The sequence below is a fragment of the Coregonus lavaretus genome, assembly GCF_964263955.1.
Source record: "Coregonus lavaretus genome assembly, chromosome: 28".
NCBI classification, from domain to species: Eukaryota; Metazoa; Chordata; class Actinopteri; order Salmoniformes; family Salmonidae; genus Coregonus; species Coregonus lavaretus.
The window spans coordinates 35989382-36003529 of record NC_140015.1 but is presented as its reverse complement, the minus strand read 5'-3'; the positions used below and the strand labels follow the sequence as shown (position 1 = coordinate 36003529).

General features: G+C 46.8%; 1 protein-coding gene across 1 annotated transcript in view; it reads left to right on the top strand.

Annotated features, from left to right (window-relative positions):
• bahcc1a (BAH domain and coiled-coil containing 1a) overlaps nt 1-13193 on the top strand; it is a gene marked incomplete at its 5' end in the record, with an annotated part of 54497 nt that extends 41304 nt beyond the window's left edge. The window contains 9 exons of the mRNA XM_084144782.1: nt 49-190; nt 727-844; nt 1465-1540; nt 4861-4969; nt 6166-6282; nt 6798-6932; nt 7124-8403; nt 8960-9196; nt 9579-13193. Coding sequence (XP_084000908.1) covers nt 49-190; nt 727-844; nt 1465-1540; nt 4861-4969; nt 6166-6282; nt 6798-6932; nt 7124-8403; nt 8960-9196; nt 9579-9794 — 2430 coding nt within the window. The 3' untranslated portion in view covers nt 9795-13193. The remainder of the gene's footprint in view (nt 1-48; nt 191-726; nt 845-1464; nt 1541-4860; nt 4970-6165; nt 6283-6797; nt 6933-7123; nt 8404-8959; nt 9197-9578) is intronic.
• Between the last annotated feature and the right edge of the window lie 955 nt (nt 13194-14148).

Sequence of the window (14148 nt, the reverse complement as noted above, 5' to 3'; positions counted from 1 at the left end):
GCTCAGTTTCCACCTCATTTCTCTCTCTCTCTCTCTCTCTCTCTCCAGCCCAAGGGCCGTGCGGTGAGCCGGCTACTAGAGAGCATGGCGGCGGACGAGGGCTTTCAGATGGACGAGGATGATAGCAGCTTCTCCGAGGGGGATGAGGACAGTAACCCGTCATACCCTCACAACCCCAGGAGTCCACTAGGTGAGGAGGGAACACTGTCACACACACAGTTGTGTATTGCTATCCTTGTGGGGACCAAAGAATTGATTCCCATCCAAAATCCCTAACCCCTAAATCTAACCCTAAACCTAACCTTAACCCTTAACCTAACCACAACCTTAACCCTAGACCTAACCTTAACCCAAAACCTCTAACCCTAACCCTAAAACTATACCTAACCCTAACTCCTAACATGAAACCTAACCGTAAACCCAAACCCTAACCTTAATTCTAACCATAACCCTAAATTGACCCTAACCTAACCCCTAAGCCTAAAATAGCATTATTCCTCGTGGGGACAGGCAAAACTGAATTTTCCTTGTTTTACTATCCTTGTGAGGACTTGTGGTATCCACAAGGATAGTTAACCACACACCCACACACACGCATACACACACAAACACACACACAAACACACACGATAGGATGGAACATAGATGCACTTCCATACACACTGTTGATGTGTGCTGTCTTTCATAAAATGACTGTGTGTGTATCTGTGTGTACACCTCACCCAGCAGCCCCCAGCTGTGTCCTGACCAAACAGCTGCTGACAGATGGACTCAGGGTGCTCATCTCCAAGGAGGACGAACTTCTCTACGCAGCCCGGGTCCACACACTGGAGCTGCCAGACATGTGAGCATACATTTACATGTACATTTGAGTCATTTAGCAGACGCTCTTATCCAGAGCAACTTACAGTAGTGAGTGCATACACACGCACACACACACACACACACACACACACACACATATATATACAGTATATACAGTATCAAGCACTACTCCTCAGTGGCTGGGAGCGATGGTTGGTCTTCTGTACAGTGTTGGCATCTTAGCCTCTCACTCCAGAAGGAATCCACACACCCCCTGCAGAGCGCTCTCTCTCTTCCTTACTCTCTCATTCTTTCTCCCTCTCTCTTCTCCTCCTCACTCTCTCTCTAACCCCCTTTCCCCCCCCCCCCCCCCTGTTACATAACTCCATGTCTTCTCACACCCAGCTCACTCTGAGCAGAAGAGTGTCGATAATGCTGCTCCGCCAGCAGGCAATAAAAAGTGGAACGGGGGAGTGGGAGAGTGACACGTGAAGCCAGGCAGGCATAATACCCACACATCTGAAAATAGCTTCCTCTGTCTCTCTGTCTCTCTGTCTCTCTCTCTCTCTCTCTCTCTCTCTCTCTCTCTCTCTCTCTCTCTCTCTCTCTCTCTCTCTCTCTCTCTCTCTCTCTCGCTCTCTCTCCTCTTTCTCGCTCCAGCTACAGCATTGTTATTGACGGGGAGAGAGGAAACCGCCCCAGAATCTACTCCCTGGAGCAACTGCTGCAGGAAGCGGTGAGTTCAGTTCCTACCCCCTCTTTAGAAAACAATAGCTCCCCCCACCCCTAGACCTCTGGGCTGTGGCCCCGCTGGACTAACCCTCTCTGGATCCTCCTCAACCCCCTCCCATTCCCTCTCCTCTCCTCTCCTCTCCTCTCCTCTCCTCTCCTCTCCTCTCCTCTCCTCTCCTCTCCTCTCCTCTCCTCTCCTCTCCACTCCACTCCACTCCACTCCACTCCACTCCACTCCACTCCACTCCACTCCACTCCACTCCACTCCACTCCACTCCACTCCACTCCACTCCACTCCACTCCACTCCACTCCACTCCACTCCACTCCACTCCACTCCACTCCACTCCACTCCACTCCACTCCACTCCACTCCACTCCACTCCACTCCACTCCACTCCACTCCACTCCACTCCACTCCACTCCACTCCACTCCACTCCACTCCACTCCACTCCACTCCACTCCACTCCACTCCACTCCACTCCACTCCACTCCACTCCACTCCACTCCACTCCACTCCACTCCACTCCACTCCACTCCACTCCACTCCACTCCACTCCACTCCACTCCACTCCACTCCACTCCACTCCACTCCACTCCACTCCACTCCACTCCACTCCACTCCACTCCACTCCACTCCACTCCACTCCACTCCACTCCACTCCACTCCACTCCACTCCACTCCACTCCACTCCACTCCACTCCACTCCACTCCACTCCACTCCACTACACTACACTACACTACACTACACTACACTACACTACACTACACTACACTACACTACACTACACTACACTACACTACACTACACTACACTACTGTCCTCTACTGTCCTCTACCCTCTTTGAGTTTCTGTGCCTGTGTGTGTGTACGTTAAAGTCACTGTGTAGGGATAATCCCTCTAGCACCTGCTCCATACATGTTTTGTGTCTTAATGGGAAACGATGCAGACTTCCCTCCTGGTAGCACAGGCTGCCCATACTGATGGAGACACAGGCTCATACTGTAGACAAACTGTAACTGTCAAAATAAAGGAAACAGTGGTGGTTCCTGAGTTAATGAAGTAATTAACATCCCATCATGCTTAGGGTCATGTATAAAAATGACCAGTTGCCCATTATTTTGCCTACCATGGCTAGAAGAAGAGATCTCAGTGACTTTGAAATAGGGGTCTCAAAGGAGCACAGGGGGTTTAAAGTGTGTGTGTGTCTGTGTGTGTGTGTCTGTGTGTGTGTGTGTGTGTGTGTGTGTTTCTCAGTCACCAGATCTCAACCCAACTGAACATTTATGGGTGATTCTGGAGCGGCGCCTGAGACAGTGTTTCCCACCCAATTATGGATTTTCTTGTGGAAGAATGGTGTCGGATCCCTCCAATAGAGTTCCAAACACTTGTAGAATCTATGCTAAGGTGCATTGACGCTGTTCTGGCAGCTCGTGGTGGCCCATCGCCCTATTAAGAAAGTTTATGTTGGTGTTTCCTTTATTTTGTCAGTTACCTGTAGATCTAGCAGAACATATAAAGGACAGTTCAGGGTCATATTCATTAGGCACCAAACGGAAGAAACCACACTGAAACAGGGAGGGATTACCTGGACGTGTCCAAGAAGGAAACACTCTCGTCCAAATTTCGAAGCACTTAAAAGCAAATCCCGAATGAACACGACCCTGCTAATGATGAGCAGGATAGGATAGTAGCCTTAGCCAGAGGAAATATATACCAGAATCTCAACCCTCAGTTAGATTTTCTTATTAGCACCTGGGTTTGAGTACCAGAGTGTGTGTGTTTGCCCTCTGTAGTTTTTGGTGGTGCTCCATGCTAAGCTAACATTACAGTTTATCTAAGCCATCAGTGAAATGGAGCCTAATTATACACTGTAAACCGCAGGGCATTCTTGGCGGGCGTTCATTTGCGTTTCGCTGTGTAACCTGTTCAAGCTAGCTTCCTCTTTCCTGTGTGTGTGTGTGTGTGTGTGTGTGTGTTTTTTTTCTCCTGGAAGGAAAGCTCTGCTGGTGTTTATTGTAAACCGAACCGGTGACTTTTGCCCCACATTCTGATGACATCCTGGTGCTACGGCTCAGTGGCAGCTGGGTCATCTCATAACAGAGACCTTAGACCCCCCCCCCACACACACACACACACACACACACACACACTTTCCTCTACCCAGAAGAGGAGAGGAGAAAGAGAGGAGTGTGTAGAGGACAACCTGGTTGTTCCTCAATGTTTTTTTGCATCACTTCTCCTTGCCATACTTTAGTAACTAGGAGGATCCTCTCTCTCTCTCTCTCTCTCTCTCTCTTCTCTCTCTCTCTCTCTCTCTCTCTCTCTCTCTCTCTCTCTCTCTCTCTCCCTCTCTCTCAAGCACACAAGTATCCTTTAGTCAAAATGCTAACAAACCTTCTCTCCCTGACACATAAACATTTCTCAACTGGTGTTAAAGAGGGGGGGGGGGGTTCCCCTCAGCCCAGTTGCATAGTCAGTCCATCAGTGCTCTAATCTTGGCAGCTGTGCCGTCCACTTTGTAACATGTGTGTGTGCCTTCCGCCGTGTAACGTGTGTGTGCGTGTCCGCTGTGTAAACGGCCGTCAGATAGCAGCTGTTCATAATTACACCATATTTCCACTTTCTTGTCTTTCAATTGTTCCAACAGCCATTCATGTATAACTCTTACACCAAGACCCCATATTCCCCTGAGCAGAGCCTGAGGCCCCACTCACACACACATATGCATGCACGTGCGTGTGTGCTCAGAAACACACACAACCGTGAACACACAAACACACAGTCACACAAACACACTACCAAAAAACACACACTAAACGCCTGCCTATAACCCACATATCATCAGTCAATGACCCCTCTCCATGGCAACTGTAAATTAAAACATCCTGAAAGGGGCTCCACTGAGTGGCGGATGCTGGGCCCTGGCTGTATTGTCAGGGAGGAGAATCTGGCAACCTGCAATCACAGTCCCCCCATTCATCTCCTCCTTAGTATTACTTCAGCAAGTCAGGATTTACTGCATCACAGCTTCCGCTCCTTTCAGCTGTGACTGGCTCATTGGCATGAGATAATGCTGCTTGGCGGTGTGGCACAGTGACCAGCCGTGTGTGTGTGTGTGTTTGTGTGTGTTTGTGTGTGTGTGTGTGTGTGTGTGTGTGTGTGTGTGTGTGTGTGTGTGTGTGTGTGTGTGTGTGTGTGTGTGTGTGTGTGTGTGTGTGTGTGTGTGTGTGCGTGCGTGCGTGTGCGTGTGCTTGTGTGTGTGTGTCTTTGCTGTCTGTCTGTAATGAATCTTGCTTGACTCAGTGTCTGTTTGACTTTCAGGTCCTGGATGTGCTTCCAGAGACAGAGTCGGTGCTCGCTGAGGGGACGAGGGTGTGTGCCTACTGGAGCGAACGCTCTCGTTGCCTATACCCAGGCAACATACGCAGAGGTGAGAGATAACAACTACAAACTGGCCTCACTTTCTCAGTGTCCACGTTCATCCATTTGTGTTATTATTTATTTTATTCATTTAGCATTGTATTCATTTTTTTTGCATTATCATTTCATTCCTATGAGCATTTCATTAAAAAATTGCATTAGCAATTTAGACGTTTGTTAGCATTTTTTTCATTTTAGCATTTTACTCATATTTGCATTTTTATTAATTTTAGCATTTTATTCATTTCAGCATTTTAGTCAAATAAAATACAATTTTATTGGTCACATACACATATTTAGCCAATGTTTTTGCGGGCGTAGCGAAATGCTTGTGTTCCTAGCTCCAACAGTGCAGTAGTATCTAACAATACACAACAATACACACAAATATAAAAGTAAAATAATGGAATTAAGGAATATATAAATATTACATTGAGCAATTTTGACTAAAATACAGTAGAATAGAATACAGTATATACATATGAGATGAGTAAAGCAGTATGTAAACATTATTAAAGTGACTAGTGTTCCATTATTAAAGTGGCCAGTGATTCCATGTCTATGTATATAGGGCAGCAGCCTTTAAGGTGGAGGGTTGCATAACCGGGTGGAAGCCGGCTAGTGATGGTTATTTTACAGTCAGATGGCCTTCAGATAGAAGCTGTTTTTCAGTCTCTCGGTCCCAGCTTTGATGCACCTGTACTGACCTTGCCTTCTGGATGATAGCGGGGTGAACATGCTGTGGCTCGGGTGGTTGATGTCCTTGTTGCATTTTAGTCATTTTTGCATTTTATTCATTTTTAGCATTTTATTCATTTTAGCAATTTATTAACTTTAGCTAACTGTAACGAAGACGCAGGAAGTCAGGAAGCAAGTGCAGTTGGTGAGTTTAATAACAACGAACATGAAGATATACAAAACAGGAGTAGCGTACTTGACATGAAAACAAAACCAATACTGCCTGAAGACTGAGGCTACTGAGGGCTAAATAAAGGGGAAGTAATCACGGTAATGGGGAAGTCCAGGTATGCATAACGATGGGGAGCAGGTGTGCGTAATGATGGTTGCCAGGTGTGCGTAATGTGGGTTGCCAGGGCCGGTGGTTAGTAGACCGCCGACGTCGAGCGCTGGAGCGGGAGAGCGGGAGTAGGCGTGACACTAACAATGCCTGTGGTTTAAATGTGTCTATACTTTCTGCTCTTGCAGGTGGTTCAGGGGAGGAGGGGAAGCAGGGAGGTGTGATGGTGGAGTTCGATGATGGAGACAGGGGGAGGATCTCCCTCCCAAACATTCGCCTCCTCCCCCCGGGATACCAGATCCACTGTGAGTGTCTCTTTTGTATCGCTCTGTCGTCCACCTTGTATGCTTACAGGGTTACTGAATATACTAGACCTTCTAATTACAATTATTATGAAACCTTATAAGACCTTCCAATCACGTTATGAATTATGGACACATTGGGAATCATGGACAATATCTTGCTCCATTTTAAACATTACTTTTACTTTATTGACCAACTCAGTGGCCTGAAATTGGAAGGTTGGGAGTTCGATCCCTAGCCGAGTCATACCAAAGACCGAAAAAATGGGACCCAATGCATTAAGGAGATAGATTGGGGGTAATGCCCTGTGATAGACTAACGTCCTGTCCAGGAGGTGTACTAGTTCCTCACACTACAGAAACAGGAGGTAGGCTCCTGCTCCTATCAGCCGTTCCGGCTCGCACTAGCCAAGGCTTGTGCAAGACTATTTACTTATACGTATTACTTATGACAATCATTATGCAAGTGTATGTTAGAGATGTATTAACCCCCACCTCCACTTCCTGTCCCTCTGTAGGTGCGGCGTCGTCCCCTGCCCACCTGATGTCTAGCAGCCGGGTGGCTCGGAGGAGCTTCAGTCTGGAGAAAGCCCCCATGAGTGAGAGACCCTCTGAGAGACAGGCCAACACAGAGCCTGTCAGGAGACGACCAGGTCAGACAAGATCATCTACATAGATGCTTTATATCCACTCTATATTAAAAACAAATTATAGAAGATTTAGCCTGATGGGACGCAAAAAAAGTGTGTGTCATTCATTTCTTGAAACCTCTTGATCTAGTAAAGGTAGATGTAGTGTGTACTGATTGGTGACTTACCAGACATTCAATTGGTTTGAATTCCAGGGAGACCCAAAGGTTCAGGGAAGAAGAAGAACCTGTCAGACAGCACCAATAAGAACGCAGCCCCTCTGCTCAGCTGGCCGGCTGTGGCCGTCCCCAGGAAGAGGGCCTCTGAAAATCTGTTCCAGCTCAACGGGACTCCCAGGAAGGCCCTGAGGGGGACGAGGGAGGCCCACCTGTTCCCCCTGCCCCCGGTCCCTGTATCTGCCCCGGCCAAGGGCCTGTTCAGCAGCAGCTCCTTCGAGGTTGACTCCTTCAGCAGCATCGCTAACGGCTACTCCTCCTTCTGTAGCACCCAGCCCACCGGCATGTCCCTGGGTTCCAGGACCGGGCATTATGTCCAGAGACGGAGGCCCGGCGAGGTGCCGCGGAGCAGCAGGAAGAGCGGTCAGGAGTACCTGGTCAAACTGGATCACGAGGGGGTGACTTCACCTAAGACGAAGAACAGCAAGGCCCTGCTGCTGCTGGGCGGCGGCTCTGGGTTCGGGGCCAAAGGCGTAGGCGACCTCCCCAGGCCTGAGGCCTACTCCCACCCAGTCCTGCTGGTCAAGGACAACAGGAAGGGAGGTTCTGCCTCGAGGGCTGAGCTCCTCCTAAAGGGTGCCCCTCCTTCACAGAGGAAGGCTTCTCCCTCCCTGGCTATGGGGGAGTACGGTGTCGGTGAGCTGGGTCTCAGCTGCCACCGGGACTGCCACAGCTCCTACTCAGACCTGGACGACGAAGAGGAGGAGGAACAGGAGGAAAGGAGGAGGAGAAGGGCGGCTGCGCTGGCCACAGCAGCCTCTGGAGGCCTGAGGACAGCGGGAAGCTTCCTCTCGCGCCTCTCCGTCTCGTCCTCTTCCTCTGGTTCCTCAAGTTCATCCAGCTCGGGCTCCATGTCCAGTTCCAGCCTGTGCTCCTCAGATAATGACTCGTCCTACAGCTCGGAGGATGAGGAGACCTCCACGCTGCTGCTACAGAGCTGCCTGTCCTCCCACCACGGCCTGTTGCAGCCCTCCGAGCCCCCAGCTGCAGCCGGACCCCACCAGGGCCAACAGTCCTTCGTGGCCAAGGCCGTGGCCGTATCCAACACCAAGGGAGGAGGAGGAGGGGCCGCCAATGACCACAGTGCCAACAACAAGCTTCTCAAGAGGAAGGAGTGCGGCAGCTCGTCCCCCTCCAAACCCCCCAGAGACCTAGTGAAGAGGCAGAAGATTATCCCCGATGATGCAGGCCCAAGACCCAAGATGAACACATTCCTACCGGGGAGACAGATGTGGAGGTGGTCGGGGAACCCCACTCAGGTGAGACGAGTTGATAATTTTTTAAGATACGGTGTTCACACCAAAAACAATTCTGTGGTCATTAAATGTATGCCAATCTATTCCTGCCCCAATCCTTCCCCAATTCCTCCATATCATAGGTACATGAAACCGAAACCCTAACCCTAACCCTAATCCTCCCCCAATCCTCCATAGCAGAGGTACATGAGACCCTAACCCTAACCCTGGCCCTCCCCCAATCCTCCATAGCAGAGGTACATGAGCGTTAGAGCTGCACAATTGACCAGAGATACAAACTACTTAAGGCGACTTTAAGCACACCTAGACTGGTATTAAATCCAACACAAATAATCAACCTGTGCACTGAGATTGATTTATAAAGGTGATTTCTCCTTGAGCTGACTACTTGAGCTGACAGCCACATCGTTTACAGAAAACGTGATCTCTGCAAAACATCAGGGAAATTGCTTTTAAAAGTTGATCGTATTGAACAGGACGTTTATCTGAGTTGGATTGAATCCCGGGCCCTAGTTCCTAGACATGACTGTGTGTACTGAGTGTACCTGCATCTCCACAGAGGCGGGGGCTGAAGGGGAAGTCCAGGAAGCTGTTCTACAAGGCCATCGTACGGGGAAGGGACACAGTGCGAGTGGGCGACTGTGCCGTGTTCCTCTCTGCCGGCCGGCCCCACCTGCCCTACGTGGGCCGCATCGAGAACTTCTGGGAATCGTGGAGCTCCAGCATGGTGGTGAAGGTCAAGTGGTTCTACCACCCAGAGGAGACCAAGCTGGGCAAGAGGCACCACGACAGCAAGGTACATCCACATTCAGGTTTAGACCACTCTATTGCCATTTGGGTTGCAAAATCCTGGTTTTAGGAACTGGGCATCCTTCAACCGGGATTTCTGGAAAACCTGTGAATTTTTGAAATTTTGGGAACCTGTGAATTTTGGGAATTTTAGTTGGGAATGTGCCTTGATGTTGCTCAAGCGATAAAAAATATGTTATTATACTAATCGTAGTGCACAGGTTGTTTATCTGTTTGAAATGCGACCATAGTGTCACATTACAGGTGGTAGCAAACTTTCATATACTTTTGGTATCTCAGCATATTATGGTTTCAGAGTTGAAGTCGATTAAAAATACTTGCTGTTCTCCCTCTCTCTCTCTCTCTCTCTCTCTCTCTCTGTCTCCTAGCACGCTCTGTATCAGTCGTGCCACGAGGACGAGAATGATGTCCAGACAATCTCCCACAAGTGCCAGGTGGTGGGCCGCGAGGAGTATGAGCGAATGACCCGCGGCCAGAGACCCAGCAGCAGCATGACCATCCAGGGCCTGTACTATCTGGCTGGCACCTACGACCCCACCAGCGGTCAACTGCTCACTGCTGAGGGGGTGTCCATCGTCTGCTGAGCTGAGGACATCTTGTCCTGAGGATACTACTGAACCACCCATCTGATGGGTCTGATGGGAAATGAAGGTGGAAGGTCCACACGGCTTTGTCTGAAGGTGCCCATGCCTGACTCAGTCCGTAGGAGGGTTCCCAGATGGGTCAGTCCTGGAGGAAGTGAAGGTCAAGGTGCCTGTGGCTTTGCCTGAAGGACCCCTGGCCTTACTCAGTCAGTGCTGACTACTGGGGGACGTCAGGGCCAAGGCAGGGATGTCCCCTGTCTACACTGGATATCTCAACATACATGGCTGCTAGACTGGGGTCTAGTTAGAAGAAGGGGAGGGGGTAGCCATTCACAGCAGTGAACCCCGTTCTGCTCCCACCCTCACTGGGTAACTTAAGACAAAGATCTGGGTCCTGGACCTGAACAACCAGGACCCAATAGTTCAATGACATCCGACTGACTTTCCATCGGTCTAACTTAACATCTCTTTAGTTTAGACTGAGGATGGCATGTTTGAGGGACAGTTTCACGCCTGATCTTTACACCACTCACCCATAATAGGTCACCAAATTAGAGCTGAACGTAGGTTTGGATTGGACAGCTCAAGGCACCATAAGGTCCCTCCGGACCAGGCCTGAGGTATGGGATGTACTGTCTAATATGTTTGTCTTCGTGATTCCAGGGATGTTAAAATATGTTGAAGATATCGATGATAACGATGTAAATATTTGGAATGATTTTTCCAATCAAGCCATACACTTCAGTACCTCTTGTCTCTCTTATGGATCAGGTGTATATTGTACAGGTAAATTATCTGTTCTTTTTGTTGTTGTTGTTGTCTATATGTATATAACAACTATTTTATATAGAAGTATATATGAAAGGTATCTTTCCATGTTTTTTTATTGATTTATTTTTCTATGAGGGGTGAATATGGCACTTTGTGTTTTTCTTTGGGACGATGAGCTGAAGATGCACTACACATGCCCTGCTGAGAGAAACAGACAGGCAGACAGACAGACAGACAGACAGACAGACAGACAGACAGGCAGACAGATAGACAGACAGACAGAGAGCCAGACAGGCAGGCAGATAGACAGACAGACAGACAGACAGACAGACAGACAGACAGACAGACAGACAGACAGACAGACAGACAGACAGACAGGCAGACAGGCAGACAGGCAGACAGAGAGAGAGCCAGACAGGCAGACAGACAGAGAGACAGGCAGGCAGACAGGCAGACAGACAGGCAGACAGGCAGAGACAGACAGAGACAGACAGAGAGAGGGAGGAGAGAGAGAAACAGAGAGAGAGAGAGAGAGCACAGAAATGAGAGAAGGATATGACAGGAGAGGTCTCACTCTCTCAGAGAGAGGAGCCATCCTGTTGAAGTATAAATGTGTCCTTAAATGTGTTACTTTGTTATTTTGTTTATAACCATCTTTATTTATGTACCTTTCCGTTTTTCCTCGCTACATAGCAGATCCACGTGGACTGCATTCACGGGTTACAAAAGAATACTATTAACAAGTGAGAAATACATATATTTACATATATTTATTTTTATTGGTATTGAAATACATTCTAATATTGCCCTGGCATCACTTTAACTATGCCATTGTGGCATGCGCTCCAAATTATTCAATTAAAAATGAGTTGGTCTGCATATGCAGGTGTTTAGAAGTACTATACTTCAAGTACACAGTTGGACCCGTAAAAACCAAAGCTTCTACTCTGTAAGATCTTCATGAAGTACTATTGAAGTATTACTTACTCAAGAACATCAAGCAGCTATATTATTCAGAGACCACTGGGAACTTGATAATCAAACTGTTTCTCACTCTGAGAATACAAGACATCCCCCTATGTGCATATATGGCTTTTCTTTGTGACAATGGGTTTTCTTGCACATGTACCTGTAGCTCTGTGAGGTCCAAAATCCCTGTGGCCAAAAGTCTTCGGTCACCTGAAACAGGTGGCTGATAAGGTCATACCAAGGTCAAGGTACTGTCAAAAAGTTTGAGTATTGACAATTTGTTGGAGATTCGTCAGTTGGGTTTATTGATTAATTAATAGACGTCTCTTAATTAGGAACACACATGCACTCAATGTTAACGGTGAAGGACAATCAAATTAACATAGCAATGGATATAGTTTAAAAGGCTCACTTAATCAAAATGTTGCTTTTAAATGTTTTATTTTATTTTGTGCCAAATACATTTTGTCTCAGTCTCTGTCGTTTTGATATGCAATCCTGACTGTATTTTTAAGTTCTTACAGTTTTTATTTGCTCATCATCATTCTTTATTTATTGTCGATGTTGCTGTTTGCTCACCAAGCCAAGAGCTCTCTATGACAACGTGACGTTGTTTTTCCATGTGATGTTGCATTTGGATTTCTTAATAACAGTTAGGTCTTGTAGAGGCTGCATAGTGAAAAGGAATAAAGGAACACTGGATTATTCTCATCCACAACCCTCTCTGAATAACTTGACGTTTGGACCCTCCTGCTCTCTGTCTGTGGTGGCGCGACTGACTACATTGCAAACGTTGCATCAACCAATAGTTCTGCGCCACATCATCGACTGCATAGTCGGACATCAGATTGCTATGTCATATGGTGTGGTTAGCTGGTATGTTAAACACCTACCCAAGTGTTGAGATCTGGCAGGCGTCTGCAATGTAGTCAGGCAGGAACGCCACCTATGACTCTGCACCCCTGTAGCTCCATCTCAGGGTCCCTCAGTGTCTGTGACCCTAACTTCCTGAAAGATTGACCTCCCATTTGTTTCAAGCAACAACATTTTTTAACGGTCTAAGGCCGGGATGTGTGTTTGTGTGGCCGGGATGTTTGTGTGTGTGTGTGTGTGCATGTGTATGTATGTGTGCGTGTGCTTGCGTGCAAGATACTGCATGCCTGTTAGAGGCCACTGGATATGATGATATTAGAATGTAGGTTTGGAACTCACGTGTCTTCACTTGTCTAGCGAGAAAGACAGCCTTAGCATTTTGTTTGGAGGCCAGGTGCTATACTAAGATGGCTCAGAGAAGTTGCATTGAAGTTCAGTGATTGGGCAGAATATTGCAAAGGCTCATGGGCCAAATGAAATCAGGACTTTTGGTTATAAGGGAACGAAAATATAGGTGTGAAAGGTATACAGTCTCCCATAGAGTTGCTTGGTAAATATTAACATAATTTTGACGTATTATGTTTATTATGATTATTATTTTAATATTGTTAAATTGAATTATCTCCTGCGTGTGTCAATGTTGTAAAGACATGTAGATGTGTATAGCAAGTTTGGGGGTAAATGTTTTACAAAAATATACTTTAATAATATAAATCTGTAAAAACTGTTTTAGTATCAAGATTTTTTTATCTGGCTTATGAATAAATATCACATCTTAAAACGCCGTATTATTTGTATTGCTAATTTATACACCTATGTCCGGCACCTATGTCTGGATGATAATTAACAATTTGTCTTGATTAATTATTTGAAAACAATATGAATTAGTCGCTTGTGCTGTCCTTCATTGGCCAAAAAGATCTTGATCGTTGGTGCTGGTGAGACTGCTCTGTTTCGACCAATGAGAAGGGTTGTGGAATCTGGAGTGCCTTGCGCCACGTTCCATGACAAGCATGGATGCAGTGAGTAGTGTACTCACAGTGTGATGAGTGCAAGGTTGGGGTCAATCCCAATTTAATTTGAAATTCCAATTCAATTCTTGAATTCGCTCATGAAGTGAAGAATTTACATTGAATACAATTTGAATTTCAACAATGTTCAAGTTTTGGAATTGGAATTGAATTGGAATTAGACGGTTTGGACTTTTTGTTTTAAATCATTTCAACTTGTACCTCTATAATTCCAGTATACTGTATCTAGGCTGCCTGAACCGTGACATGATCAGCCTGAAACCCTGAGGGAATTTAATTGGAATGGGAATTTGTGGAATTGTTGGGGATAATATTGAATTAGGAATTTAATTATTGGAATTGACCTAACATTGGAATTGAGAGGAATTGAATTATCTCTGAATTCCAAACTGACTTGGAATTTGAATTGAATTAAATGGAATTTACAGGGAGAGAGAATTGAATTAGAATCGAATTTGTGGAATTAACCCCAACCCTGGAGGAGTGTCTGTGTAAGATTCCTCTTTCTCAGTCAGTTATCACCACACTGAAGACCCGTGGATTTGCACATACAGAACTAACAATTGAGTTAAAACTGTTCAGTACTCAGTCAGTTAGTGTGTTTCCTCTGTTCTTCTCTCAGCACTGCCTCAAGGTCCAAGCTAAGGGGTCTCCCACATCCCACCAGCCATACATAGGTCTACCATATCTGCACATACAGTGCCTTGCAA